This window comes from Nicotiana sylvestris, chromosome 2, assembly GCF_000393655.2.
Source record: "Nicotiana sylvestris chromosome 2, ASM39365v2, whole genome shotgun sequence".
NCBI classification, from domain to species: Eukaryota; Viridiplantae; Streptophyta; class Magnoliopsida; order Solanales; family Solanaceae; genus Nicotiana; species Nicotiana sylvestris.
This window is the reverse complement of record NC_091058.1, coordinates 103,927,889-103,941,309: the sequence shown is the minus strand read 5'-3', so window position 1 is coordinate 103,941,309 and position 13,421 is coordinate 103,927,889. Positions and strand designations below refer to the sequence as shown.

The window sequence follows — 13,421 nt, the reverse complement described above, 5'->3', positions numbered from 1 at the left end:
ACCTGCGGCTTGGGGACCGCAGGTGCGAGCCTGCAGATGCGCTTGGAGGACCGCAGGTGCGGTTTGAGGCATTTTAGGATTGGCCGCAGATGCGGCCCAGGCACCTCTTCTGCGGCACCGCATCTGCGCAAAGGAGGTCGCAGGTGTGGAAGTTGCTGTTTAATGAATTGTCGCAGATGCGACTTTAGTTCCGCAGAAGCGGGACCGCTGGTGCGGTCCCATGGCCGCAAAAGCGGATTTGCTGGGCAGAACATATAAATAGATGCCTTCGCGAATTTGAGTTATTTTTCATCTCTTTTCAAACGGGAAGAAGCTTTGGGGAGCATTTTCAAGGGAGGTTTTCAGAGGGATTCAATGAGGTAAGGTCTTGGGCCCTTAAGCTCGTTATTATGGTGATTTTTATCATTGTAAGTATGAAATTTGAAGAAAAATCAGTGGTAAATTGGGGGTTAGGGCTTGGTTAATTAGATAGCTTTGAGTGGTGATTCGAGGGACCATTTGAGGTTTGATTTTGGTACTTTTGGTATTAATGAACTCGTGAGAGTGTGAGGATTCCGAATTTGATAAATTTTACCCGTTTTCGAGAGGTGGGACCGGGGGCGTTTTGGTCATTTTTCCTAATTTCGCGTATTAGCTTAGAATCAATTAGTGGAATCAGTTACTTGAAGTTATATTTACATTACGCAATTGATTTGAATAGATTTGGGTAATTTGGAGTCGAGTACTCGTGGCAAAAACGTGGTTTCGGGTTGATTTTGAGCCGGTTCGAGGTAAGTGGCTTGCCTAACCTTGTGTGGGGGAACTCCCCTTAGGAATTGGTGTTGTTGATATATGAAATGTCTTGTACGTGAAGTGACGAGTGCGTACATGTGCTAATTATTGAAAATCTTGTTTTCAATAAGTAACTATAACTGAGTTTTCTTTCCTGCTTATGATACCTGCAATTTAATCCTACTGTTAGCTTAGGGAAGCATGTCTACTTGACTTATTTGCCTTCCTTGCTCAAATTGATTTATTTGAATTCCGTGCATCATGCTAGGTTAGAATTATCTGTTTACCTTGGTATGGAAATTTGGACTGAATTGAATATTCTTCGTGTTGCTGCTGTGTGTTTACTTTAGGACTACGGGACGGTATCCCGAGAGATCTGTTTGTTTACTTTGGGACTATGGATTTGTATTCCGGGAGATCCCCCTGCACTTTTATATTGGAACACGGGACTGCACCTGGTAGATTTCTCCAGTATTGGTATTTATATTTGGGACTACGGATCAGTATTTTAGGAGATCCTCGTGCACTATGAGTTGGACTACGGGATGACACCTGGGAGATCCACTGGATATTTATATTTGGGACTATAGGACGGTATCCTGGGAGATCCCCCGGTTGTTACCTCTGTGTTGAGCTGTATTCTTTCTGTGATTATTTTGGCTCTGTTGTAGTTGTTGTTGTTCTTACTATCTTGTGTTACTTCTTACTGTTTGTACTTAATTATATTGTCTTATTCTATACTGTTATACCTTGTTTTTCATCTAAACTCAGTAGGGCCCTGACCTTCCTCGTCACTACTCGACCGAGGTTAGGCTTGGCACTTACTGAGTACCATTGTTGTGTACTCATGCCCTTTCTGCGCATGTTTTTCATATGCAGATCCAGGTACTTCGACTCAGCCCTACTACCCTTGAGGCGAGGCGATTCTCCAGAGACTTTGAGGTATATCTGCCGCATCCGCAGACCGAGGAGTCCCTTTCCATCCTCTCTTAAAGTATTAGCCCTTCTATATTTACTTTTGTTTAGACATTCTGGAGTTCGACACTTGTAGTCATTCAAAAGCTTGTGATTTCATGAGATTCCGGGTTTTGGGAAATGTAGTTTCAGTTTGGGATCTTGTATTAGTATATGCCGAGCGGCATCTTAAACGCTTCTATATTTGCTTATCTTCAATTTTATTAGTTTTTCCGCGTTTTGTTCTTTTTCCGCAATTGTTAGGCTTACCTAGTCGTAGAGACTAGGTGTTGTCACGACAGTTCACGGATGACGAACTTGGGTCGTGACAAGTTGGTATCAGAGCCTCTACTTCACGAACTAATATCGTTCGTGGGTGTCTATGTTGTTAACCAATAAAATTCGAGATTCATCTATAGTGCAAAAACATATGAATACATACTGTAGATATATTTGAATACATATATACTTCTGAATACATAAATTAAATTAATTAAAAAACATATGAATACATTCAGGGAATAGAGCGAGACAGTGAATACAATGAAATACATGGAGTACAACGAGATACATTAAAATAAAATGAATAAAAAGACAATGAATATAATAAAATACATGAAAATACGGCGAGATACATTGAAATATATTAACAGAATCTTCAAGTTGCTCAGCTCCAAACTCCGTCGTCTTTGTTCAAGAACAACCCTAATGTCGTCTCGTCGAGAGGGCCGCGATTTTGACTCGAAAGGCTACTGTTCCCGTTTCGATCAAGAACCCAGTCCCGTTTCGATATGTATTTGGGAGCAGCAGTTTGCCTTGAAATACAAACACCACTAAAAGCAATGAAATCTTCCATCACTTTAACACGCTTTGCAATCGTAGTAATGAGTTCGTGCGGCAATTCTGCCCAGTTCGCCATAGCAGAAGTGGATGGAAGAGGAGGGAAGATGTAAGTCGGCTTCTAGGGCAAAAATAGCAACAGGAGGATTGTAATGCTTCTAGGGTTGTAAGGATTACAAGACAAAACAATTCGAGGGGATTTATTTAGGAGCGAAAATCTATCAACTTTAACACTTGCCACAACTTTGGAGCAAAAAAATTTGAAAATTTTGCGAGACAATGGAGATGAATCAGTGGAGAATCGTGGTTGTATTCATGGAGAAAGACTGGAGTTGAGAGAGAGAGAGGGTGGAGAAAAATCTGAAAGAATGAGAGAGAAAAATAATACAAAGCTTATTTTATGGCTTAAGAGTAGGAGATGACCATAAATAGAAATGACTATAAAAATCGAAAGGTAACTCTGGAATATAATTTTTTAAAAGGGTATTTATTTAAAATAAATAAGGTATCAACCTTTGTTATAGGAGGTAAAAATTCCTTTAATATATATATCTTTTAATCTACATTTACAACTTAGAATCCACAACGTGTAAATCATACTGCTCTTTATCACAGCCAGTCTCCAGCATCATTTGGTTGGCTTTGGGCTTTGGCAAGGAGGCTTTATCATAAGGAAGGAGCAATTTCTGTGAAAGAGAACTCACATCTGGCCTAGTTGAAAGGAGAAAAATGTAGCATCTTTTTTCCTGATATCCTCCCATGTCTCTAATATTTCTTGTGCTGAAGGCACCTTGGTTTCACAAGAGTTGTCATCTTCATCATCAGATATCCCGAGTCCTAACTGATCTATATCATCCAAGTAATCAAATTGGTCATCAAATGTTAGTTCTTCATCAGAAAGCTCCGAGATTGTGCTGGTCCCAGCCCTCTCATTTTCTCTTTGACTTAAGTGTGACATATCAGAAACTAACTCCCTATTGACACCTTTTTCTCTGGCACCAGAGGAATGGACATAGGCTTCATCATTACAGTCACCTTCATCAGCTTGAACATACTGAAGGTCAAATTCATCTGTATTAGCAGGAGCATTGCATGTATATAAAGTTCTATCCTTATCAGCTGTCATAGCACAGGCATCTGTTGCAAATTTAACAGGTTCACCGATTGAAAGCACTGTTGAAGTGTAAGATCCACAAAGAGATTCCAAGGCACTACATAAGTTTACAATGGTCGAGTCTGATCCCAAGGCTTGACTGCATAGCACATCAAATAATCCTCTCAACCTAGAATGGCTAATTCTTTCACCATTGTTGTTAAATAGGTCAATCCACTGTTGTTCACTGACACGAAATGGAGCATGAACCATTGATTTAATTAGAGCAACAGCTCTTTCAAAATCATATTGACAGGTGGCTTGACACAGAATCTCAAAGAAGAATGATGCATGAGGTATTTGACCAATTTCCAGTATTGCATCAAAAGCATGCTCTAGCAGATGCACCTGCTCCATGAATGAAGAAGCTTATAAAAGGAAATGAAGAATACAAAATAACAGGCTGATTTTTAACCTAGTTCCAACGAGATACTGATTTTTGATATAACTCCAATAACAGAGACTTATCTGGAACACAACCAACTCATGAAAAGTAACTGCATCCACAACTATAAAAGCATTTCATCATTATTTCCACTCAACCTTTTTTCTTCTGTTATAGCTCAATTGCAGGTAAATCGTTGAAATAAGTTGAATCAACCTATAGGCTTACGCATTTTGACCAGGTAGATCTCATTGGCTAGATTTTTTTATATCTGGAAGGAGGGTGCTAATCTACTATTTGGTGTTAAAAAGATATCAATTTAAAAAGATATCAACAGCAAGTCCTGAGAAATAAACAAGTCTTTCAAATTTTACCTTCCCAGCTTTTGATGCTTCCACCAGGAGGTACGCGTGTCTACTTTGATCAAGCTGATACCCACTTAAGGCCATCTCCTTGTACACATACTCAAAGTATTCCCACTGGAGAGAGCAAGCAGAGGCCTCAAGCATTGAGGTGTATGTATATGCATCTGGGCTACGGGAAGAACTAAAGTTACCCTGGTAAAGTTGAGGACCAGGATCCTCTGTCTTAGCCCACTCAAATAATTCCTTAGCTTTATAGAACATATCATTCTTGCCATAAACCTTCAGCATGGCATTTATGATTCCTATGTCAGGTTCGCTATGCTTTTTACTGTGCTCAAATATACATATGCAACCATCAATGTGTCCACCATCCATGGATGACAAAATCATGCCAGTAAAGGTAACCACCAAAGGTCTTGTGTGACGTAGCATTTTCAGCTTCTCAATCTGTGGTAATAATTGAATGACTGAAATTGACTTTGTGCATCAAAAGATCAGCAGAAGATGAACCACGCAGACACATTTACACAAAGAGGAGAGAACTCTCGGATATCAGCAGATAATTTTGCATGTTATGCCACCTTTTCAATGAGATTGAGAGAGAGCATAAACTGACACAGCAGAAGATGCATACTTGAAGGCAACAAAATTTTGAGTCATGTAATGACTAAAGATCAAAGGTTAAAAAAATAAAATGAAAGGAACATATGCATGTGTGCATAATGAATTACTGTACAAGTACTATAACCAACTTTTCCTTTTAAAAAAGACATATCATGACACCACTCTTAGCTCCAAAGGCAAGAGCCGAAAATACCTACATTCCTCAATCAATGGGCTTGAAGAAATACCAAGAATCAAGCTTAAGAGAAGATGCATGAAATTGCTAAAATGAACTTGTTGATGGATTTCAATTCAGAATCCAACATCTCCCAGAATAAGTATTGTCTAAGTCCTCGACAAATTTGCCTTATTTTAAATGACAATCTTTATAATTAACGCCTGGCAGATGTGCTTTACTGCATGCAAAATTTGTGTCCTCCAAAAATATAAAGAAGTGCTAAAACTGAAATTACATTCAGAAAAACAATCTAATCCATTAGTCCAGCTGTACATGAAGTGATAGTACTGACGAGGGAACTTCTTTATGCAGTATACAACATGGGAACTGACTCTGAGAAAGTCTAAATAATGATTTATATAACTTAAGCTTCACTAACATAAGAAGTCTCTATAAAAACCATTAAAAGGAAAACAGATAAAGTGAAAAGGGTAAGGATACCTCCAAGAATGCTTCTTTCCACATCCCATGGTAGCAAAGGCAGCAAGCCAGCTCATAATACACTGAGGCGCTTCCAACAACTCCTCTTTGTTCCATTTCCCTCACTGCTTGAATGGCTTCATTGACTCTCCCCTCTTCCCAGAAAGCTTTTACAAGAACTAAAGGAATGCCACAATATATCTCTTAGTTAAAAAGAGTTGAGTGCTCCTTTTTGTGTTATCTTCTTTTTATTTTTATTGGGAGTTTTTTTTTTTTTTTTGGGGGGGGGGGGGGGGGGGGAGACGACAGTGGAAAGAAGAAAACCATCTTACCTTTATAACTAAGAGCTTTTAGGGCTTCCCCACTTCTCTTCATCTTTCCAAAAAACTCATGGACAAGGTCAAATTTTCCAGATTGCAACATTACCTTTCAATAAAAGTGCAGCATCACTTGTCATACTTATAATGCTGCAATAACTATTTGGAGATAAATGACAAGCATTAGATGGTACATAGCACGCTGCAATTAGCAACTACCTGAATACTTACTGAATGGTTGTTTGATGATGCTAGTCTAAAATCTATATGCAGTTTACTGTGCCAGGGAGACATGCAAATGCTCATTGTGAAGCAAGAGAATAAACAAACAATCACTGTAATATCAATTGCTCCGTACTGGTATCAAAGGTATGGATCACCTCCAGATATTATAAATAATTCTTTTCATTTTGAAGGCGTAAAGCTAATTATTTTTGTAACTCGTAGCATTTTCTTAGTGCTAGACTCTGTGAGTAATACAAAGTCAACTTTATTAAAACTAAAAGGGGAAAAAAGTATGAACTACCTCCATCGCGAGTCCATAGCTTGGCCCATTAGGCTTAAGACCATTCTTTCTCAGCTGCTCAAAAGCCCAGGACACTCCCCTCCACTGGCGGGATGGTACACAAGCATTTAAAACCTGGCAGCCATTTAGTTAAGAGCATTGAAGTCACAAATATGAGCAGATTATTGAACAGAAAAAACAAAATTGGGACCTCCAAAGTACAAAAACTATCACTACTTATTTATCAGAAAAGAAAAAAGACAAATAGAAAAGGACAACAATTACTTACGGCATTATATACCACAAGATCCGGTTGAAGAACAGGATCCCAGTTCTTCTTCCGCATGTACTTTATCTTTTCAGGTTTTTGCTTCATGCAGTCAATGATGTTGATCAACTCTTTGAGCAGACCAGCTTGGCCAAGTGTAACTGCCACGCTATGGTAGGCTGCCATATCAGGGTAAATATGGGCATCTCCCTAAACATCACATAGTGTTAAACTCTCTCCAACCACATCATATGAGTATATTGAAGAAGGAGCTGACACATAAGAGTTAGGATATACTCTCATCAAATTGAAAACATGAAGAGCTTCACGGGGCCTCCTTGCTTTCCCCAGAACTGCCAACAGTTTTGTGTACACAAACCTAGATAGACCAAACAAATTGTTTTCTCTTTTTTCAAGGAAATAGAAGCAACATATACACATGAAAGATTTACAATTGACCACACTGTAGCTCTGAAATCAAAACCATATATAAAACATATGTACCTGCTCTTGCAGCGTCTGTGTTCCTTAGAGTTGAAAACCCAGTGTACAACAGACAATGCGTGTCTCCACTGTCCCTTTTCACCAAGCCCTTCCACTAACCTCAGCATTTGCTCCTCAGTAAACTGCAATCCCGAGTGTTTCATCAACTTAGAAAACTTATAATCCTTCACACCTAGTTCTGTCCCACTCAATCTACAACAAGAATTGAGAAAATTATCAGCATTCTTTAACCAGTGGTGGATCTAGAGGATAGCATGTGGGTTCCCGGGAACCCAATAGCTTTTGTACGGTCCTTGTATATGTAAAAAAATTTAAATATTTATAAATATTTGATTGTGAACCCAATTGATAATTTGAAATGGTTATCGGAACCCATAAACTTCAAAGTATGGATCCGCCTCTGCTTTAACCTACTGTAAACATGCAATATTCATACACTTATCAATCGTGCAATATTCATACACTTATCAATCGTACTATGACGATAACAACAATTACGCCTTAATGCCAAACTAATCGGATTAGCTATATTGCCACCTATCAGTTCAACAAAAATAACAACATCTCAATTTCAAATTAGTTGGGGTTCACGCACCTGTCAATAACAAACCGAATAGTCTCAGCTTCGCCTCTACGACGACGTGTATAGTCCCAGTTATCACTTTCATTATCGAACCATCCTTGTTTAATTTCAACACCATAATCCAAAAGCCATGAGAATTTATCTCTTTCACTCTCAATTATATCACTGAGCTCCCAAAGATGCTCAGAATTCAATTTATCACCAGAATACACTTTACTCTCACTAGAAAGCTCTTGCAATTTGAGTTTCTCAATTCTCTCCCAAGGCCTTCCCACCATTTTCACATCATTTTTGGCATTCACCTCTTTGTTGAAGCTTTTGTACTCTGACTTAACGGCGTGGAAATATGATTCTTCGGCAAGGGCTTGTGTTTGGGTTTCCGTGAGCGGTTCGGGTTCTTTAGCGGCTTTTTTGGCAAGACGTCGGTTGAATTTCTGAAGGTGCTTTTTGCGGAGAGTGTGGACGATTTTGGGAGTTGGGTCGACGCCGTTTTGCAGGAGGTTTTGCTTTAACTTTTCGACGTTTATTGATGGTGACGGAGAAGGAAGACGTGGAGGTCCGGTGGAGGCTTCCATGGAGATGGAGGGATGAGAAGGGAAGTGAACTGAGGCAATTACAGAGTTGGTACTCCCCGCTCTTTGCTGATAAGACTACCAGGAATTTGATTTCTTTTATTTGGATTTCAATAGGAGCATTTCTTTTCTTCTTTTCGTAATAAATTGATAATTAAAATGTTAGCAAATTAGATATTAGTATCTTGAGTACCAAAAATATATAATGACATCTAAATGTTAATTTGAGTAGATAGCTGGAAAAGGAAATTTATTTTCTACATGTAACATTTTGTAGAAAAACATTTTCCATTGTACTAAACTCACATTACTTTTACATATAAATTATTTCTTAACTTAAAATTTGCCTATTTACGTCTCAACATATAGAAATAATAATGTCACACTGTATATCACGTATTTTTATTATTAAAATACTCACATCATATTCTTACAATAGTAAATTTTGGAAGCATTAATGATAAAAAAAAACCATTTTCTTTTACTGCCCTTCACCAACGCAATAGAAGTAGCATCATTCCAATGTTAAGAGAATTTGACAGAGATCAACGATTGAAGCTCACATAATCAAAGAATATACATAATTTGCCATCAGTAATTGGGGCTCCGATATAACAGAAAAGTAATGATCACTCAGGTTTCTTTCTTTCTTCTAATAAATCAAAGGTCTCCCTTCACACAAATTCGCAAACACTATAAAAGAGGAAAGGCACAGACAATAGAGAGAGTTGACACAGAAAATCCCAAAAAGAAAAAAAGAAACATGTAAGAACTCTTTCAATAATAATTTAATATACAATACAAGGAGAACTCTGGAGAAACCAGCAGAAAAAACCAATAGCCTCACAAAGTTAACATACAAATCAGTACTACAAAAAAGTGTGATCCTTAGCTCTTTGATTTCGAGTGCTTAACAAGCCAATCAATGACTGAGTCAATATTAGTGGAGTTCTTGCACGAGATCATATAGCAGCATACTTCTCTATCAGTTATTGATTTCAATCCCCTGCAAAACAACATAATATTCTTTAAGATAACTCCATATAGAGATAGTTAAAGCTATGTGACTAGGGTTCAAAAAATAGGACGGGGAAGGAGGGATAAGGTTAAGATCCCATCTTTCTTTGCAACTAGATATGAAGAGGAGGACATGCAGAGGCATTTGCATCCCCTGCCAAAAGCTTTTTCTAAACCATGTGAAATCTCTTTTGCTTCCTTTCCAATTTTATAGATCTGAACTGAAAGATTAAACTTTTCCTTCCCTTCCACAAACCAACCATAATGTAACCTAAGGCCGTAAAAGGCCACCAATCACTCGCACGTAATTTTCTGCACTTACATCTGGTCAGTCAAAGCCTGCTTGGACTGGGCACCGGGCTTGTCAATCTTGTTCCCCACTACAAGCAATGGAATACCACTCAGCGATGGCTTGCCCAGCAGGTCATGGAGTTCACTACTTGAAATGCTGAGGTTATCAGGATCAGCAGCATCAACAACATAACTGCAGGGAAGGGCATTTAAGGAATTCAGAAACAAAATAACTCAGGGCTACAATATTAAAACTCATACATATGCGTGAAACACTTTATCGTTGAAATTTATTAAAACTCTGAGGAGTTCATTATTTAGTATCATTCCTTTATAATACAGGGAGACGGTCAAGATCAAGGAATTCCACCTATCCAAGGCATAAAAACATAGATCTGTCAAGCGCCAGATCGGATAACTTGATCAGGCAAACCATGAGCTTCCATAAACTGTTCATTTATAAACCATGAAGAAAACGAAATTCATCTCAATTCATAAGAAGACCCACCATTTACCATGTGTTGTCTTCTAATACTTCAATAGTACTATTATACGACACAAACTCGTAAAGCACTCAGGATAGCTAACATAGAAGTGAGCCTACTAATAAAAGTAAAGGTGATAACTGAGTGTATAAATGGATTCATCAAGATCTATCTGTTAAAGTAATTCAAATAAGCTGGAAGGCAGATGCATACACTATAGCAGAAACTGCACGACAGTATCTCTCCCACATGCTGCGGAATCTGGGTTGACCTCCAAGGTCCCACAATTTTATAGTCACATTTCCTTTAGTCACTTTGCGCATGTTAAATCCCACCTGAATATAAAAATAAAAAAAAAGTTCTTATAATTATGAAAAATCAAGTATTTAGCAGAATTGGCTAAAAACAAAAAACTGGTATGAGATGCTTTAGGATGAAAACTTACTGTTGGTATCATGTCTTCACTGTATCCACCAGTCTAAGAATGAGAAGAGAGGAACAAACCCATTAAGGTGTCAGATTCCATTGGTTATATGGAAGCAAAAGTAAGTGAAACCATAACGATGAGTTGGCACTAGAATGTTAACTAGAAATTTACTTACAGCAATAACATTTACAAGAGATGTTTTCCCCGCATTTTGCAATCCTATCAATGAAAGCTCCATTTCCTGCTTAAAGAAGAGGCTGAAGGAACAAGCAAGTTTTGACATGAGGAATCATTTCATAAGAGCCAAAGGAAACATAGTGATCAGCACAAGTACATTTATAATATCGAAATTCCTATATGTATTATACTTTTAAGTCCACCTCAGAAAGAAGATAGCAATATGTTTCAACAATCAAGTTCCAAACTCAGAAATAACAGAGCCACAACAACACAATTGAAAGACCTTACACTAATAGCACCTACAATGTCTAAAGTACACAGCACGGTGGGATAATACAAAAACGGATGGGCAACTGTCAGATTTTAGTTTTCGGTCCATTCATTTCCCGAACAACCCCAGTTGAAACTCAGGAGAAATTTTTGCATCTGATGGAAGCTCAAGGGAAAGTATCAACTGCTGAATAAACAAAAGCAAAAAGGGCACTGAAAATTTACTTTACAAATTGTTGTTGTTACCTTTCTCAAAAGACATTTACTTTACAAATTGTTTCACCATTCAGTATCTAGTCCTTTTAAGAATATGAAAGCCGTTTCCAACAACATAGTTAGGTAATAGACCCTCTCTCGCATTAACATATATACTTTATTTTCTCTGAAAAGAGGTAGTCATCACTGACCAGACAAATAATCTGTATAGAGTAATGACTCCCAAGGAAGACACTAATCATTTTGCAAAAAACATAGAAAGATCAAAAGCTGTAAGAACTTCAAGGATTAGGGTGAAAAATTCAAATAAGAGAAGAAGGGAAATGGTTCAGCCAAATCTGAAAAAGTAAATAAACCAAAGGATACAATGACAACAGGATTAAGTTCTCAATACCTTGTCAAGAACAAAGAGAGCAAAATATAAGAGACCATCTAAGGACACAGAAACATGATTTCAGCTGGCACGGGAACCTTGGAAGAGAAGATATGAAATCCCTTCTTATAGTAGCAAAAAATATACAAGTTTTCAACAGGCCAATATGACAAGTGTGAATGAAAACTACCCGATTTATCCTAAAACGCTCACTTGTACCGAAGGGCAGATCAGATTTCTTGTCGTTTCAAAGTAGAAAATCTCCTTGCACTGTTAAAAAATAAATCTTTCGTGTCTGTTGCCATGCCTTGGTGGGAGGTGTAGTAGTGAAGTACAATAGAGAGGTTTAGTAACCCCAGAGTAACTCTTTCAGAACTGGATGAAGAGGCTCAGATAAGACAACTCTAAGGATAGAATTGAGAAAAAAGAACATCTTTTTATAGACAGTTCAACATCTCGTAGCCAGATAGCTTCAAAATCCAAAACCATGTTATGCCCATATCTGATAAAACAGACTGAATGTTTGCTGCCATTGATCTCCCACTCCAATTTCTTTTCCACGAGATGAAGTCAGTGATATAAACTTCTATGATATATGGGAATATGATGATTACTTTTATACTCATTAAGCAAACAAAACGAAAAAGAAGATGCAGAAATCATATCCTCCTTTTCCAAATTCCAGAAATCTCAAACAAAACAAATACGAGGTCACAGTACCAGAGGCACAGGCGGAGCCAGTGTTTTGGCTACGGGTTTGGCGAACCCAGTAGCTTTGGCTCAAACTCTGTATTTGTCTTCAAGAATTCATTTATTATTTACAATTTAATAATTTAGAACTCAATAACTTAATATTCTTAGAATTTCGAACTCATAAGCTTAAAAATCGTTCAACAGATAACGCACCCAAGTAGGAAAAAAGAAACAAACAAAAGGAAGACAGATCGTACATCACAGGACAAATTCATATACCTTTAACAATAATATCCCTATATTTATTTATTTATTTTCAAATCCATAAGTCAACAACGGCATATTAACAAGCCTCAATCTCAAATTAATTTTGATAGATTATAAGGATCCTATTTACCTTTATTATCTGTATGTCCTTTCTCCAAGCAATTATACTTTGAAAAGCTCATTATACAAAAATAAATTAAGAAAAGGAAATATACCTTCGAAGCCAATTGAGAAAAGCTTCCCAGATACCCATGGCTGATGTGAGGAAACGGAAACAAAAGAAAAGAGAGAGATCTGTATATAAGAATATCAGTATAAAAAATAAAGATCCCTCTCAGACATATCACAAATATCCTTTGGGTAACTTCTTTTCCCTCGCTGCTGTTTATCGTATATGCGTACAAATATCAAATCACTCATAGGAGATACGGGACGAAATTATTATGGTTGGAGACAAATATTGTAACTACTCCCTCCCTTTCGGTGTGTCTGTGCGAAAGTATTTGCTTTAATTTAGTTTAAACTTACAATTCTACTTTATCTTAACGAGAAGGTTTTATAACCACATAAATTCTCTGGGCCCTTTGTAATTTGTTTAGGACCATAAATTACAAAAATTCCATAAATTACAATTCTACTCTATCAAACAGGTTTGACATAAATTGGAACGGAGGGAGTAATATTTAGCCCTTGAATCTACGTAGATTTACTAAATAGCCATTGC

At 37.5% G+C, this 13,421-nt stretch overlaps 2 protein-coding genes across 2 annotated transcripts; both read right to left on the bottom strand.

Annotated features, from left to right (window-relative positions):
- Window positions 1–3,033: 3,033 nt before the first annotated feature.
- LOC104228805 (pentatricopeptide repeat-containing protein At5g67570, chloroplastic) lies at window positions 3,034–8,575 on the bottom strand. The gene is made up of 9 exons (XM_009781347.2): window positions 7,919–8,575; window positions 7,324–7,515; window positions 7,117–7,198; window positions 6,841–7,029; window positions 6,573–6,686; window positions 6,062–6,155; window positions 5,751–5,908; window positions 4,478–4,915; window positions 3,034–4,066 (listed from the first exon to the last, which is right to left on the bottom strand). Exons 1-9 carry the CDS (start codon window positions 8,479–8,481, stop codon window positions 3,266–3,268), a joined length of 2,631 nt encoding a protein of 876 aa, XP_009779649.1. The 5' UTR covers window positions 8,482–8,575; the 3' UTR covers window positions 3,034–3,265.
- Window positions 8,576–9,228: 653 nt separating this feature from the next.
- On the bottom strand, window positions 9,229–13,202 carry LOC104228806 (ADP-ribosylation factor-like protein 8a). The gene is made up of 6 exons (XM_009781348.2): window positions 12,913–13,202; window positions 10,874–10,955; window positions 10,717–10,749; window positions 10,485–10,606; window positions 9,818–9,979; window positions 9,229–9,484 (listed from the first exon to the last, which is right to left on the bottom strand). Exons 1-6 carry the CDS (start codon window positions 12,948–12,950, stop codon window positions 9,367–9,369), a joined length of 555 nt encoding a protein of 184 aa, XP_009779650.1. The 5' UTR covers window positions 12,951–13,202; the 3' UTR covers window positions 9,229–9,366.
- Window positions 13,203–13,421: the final 219 nt, after the last annotated feature.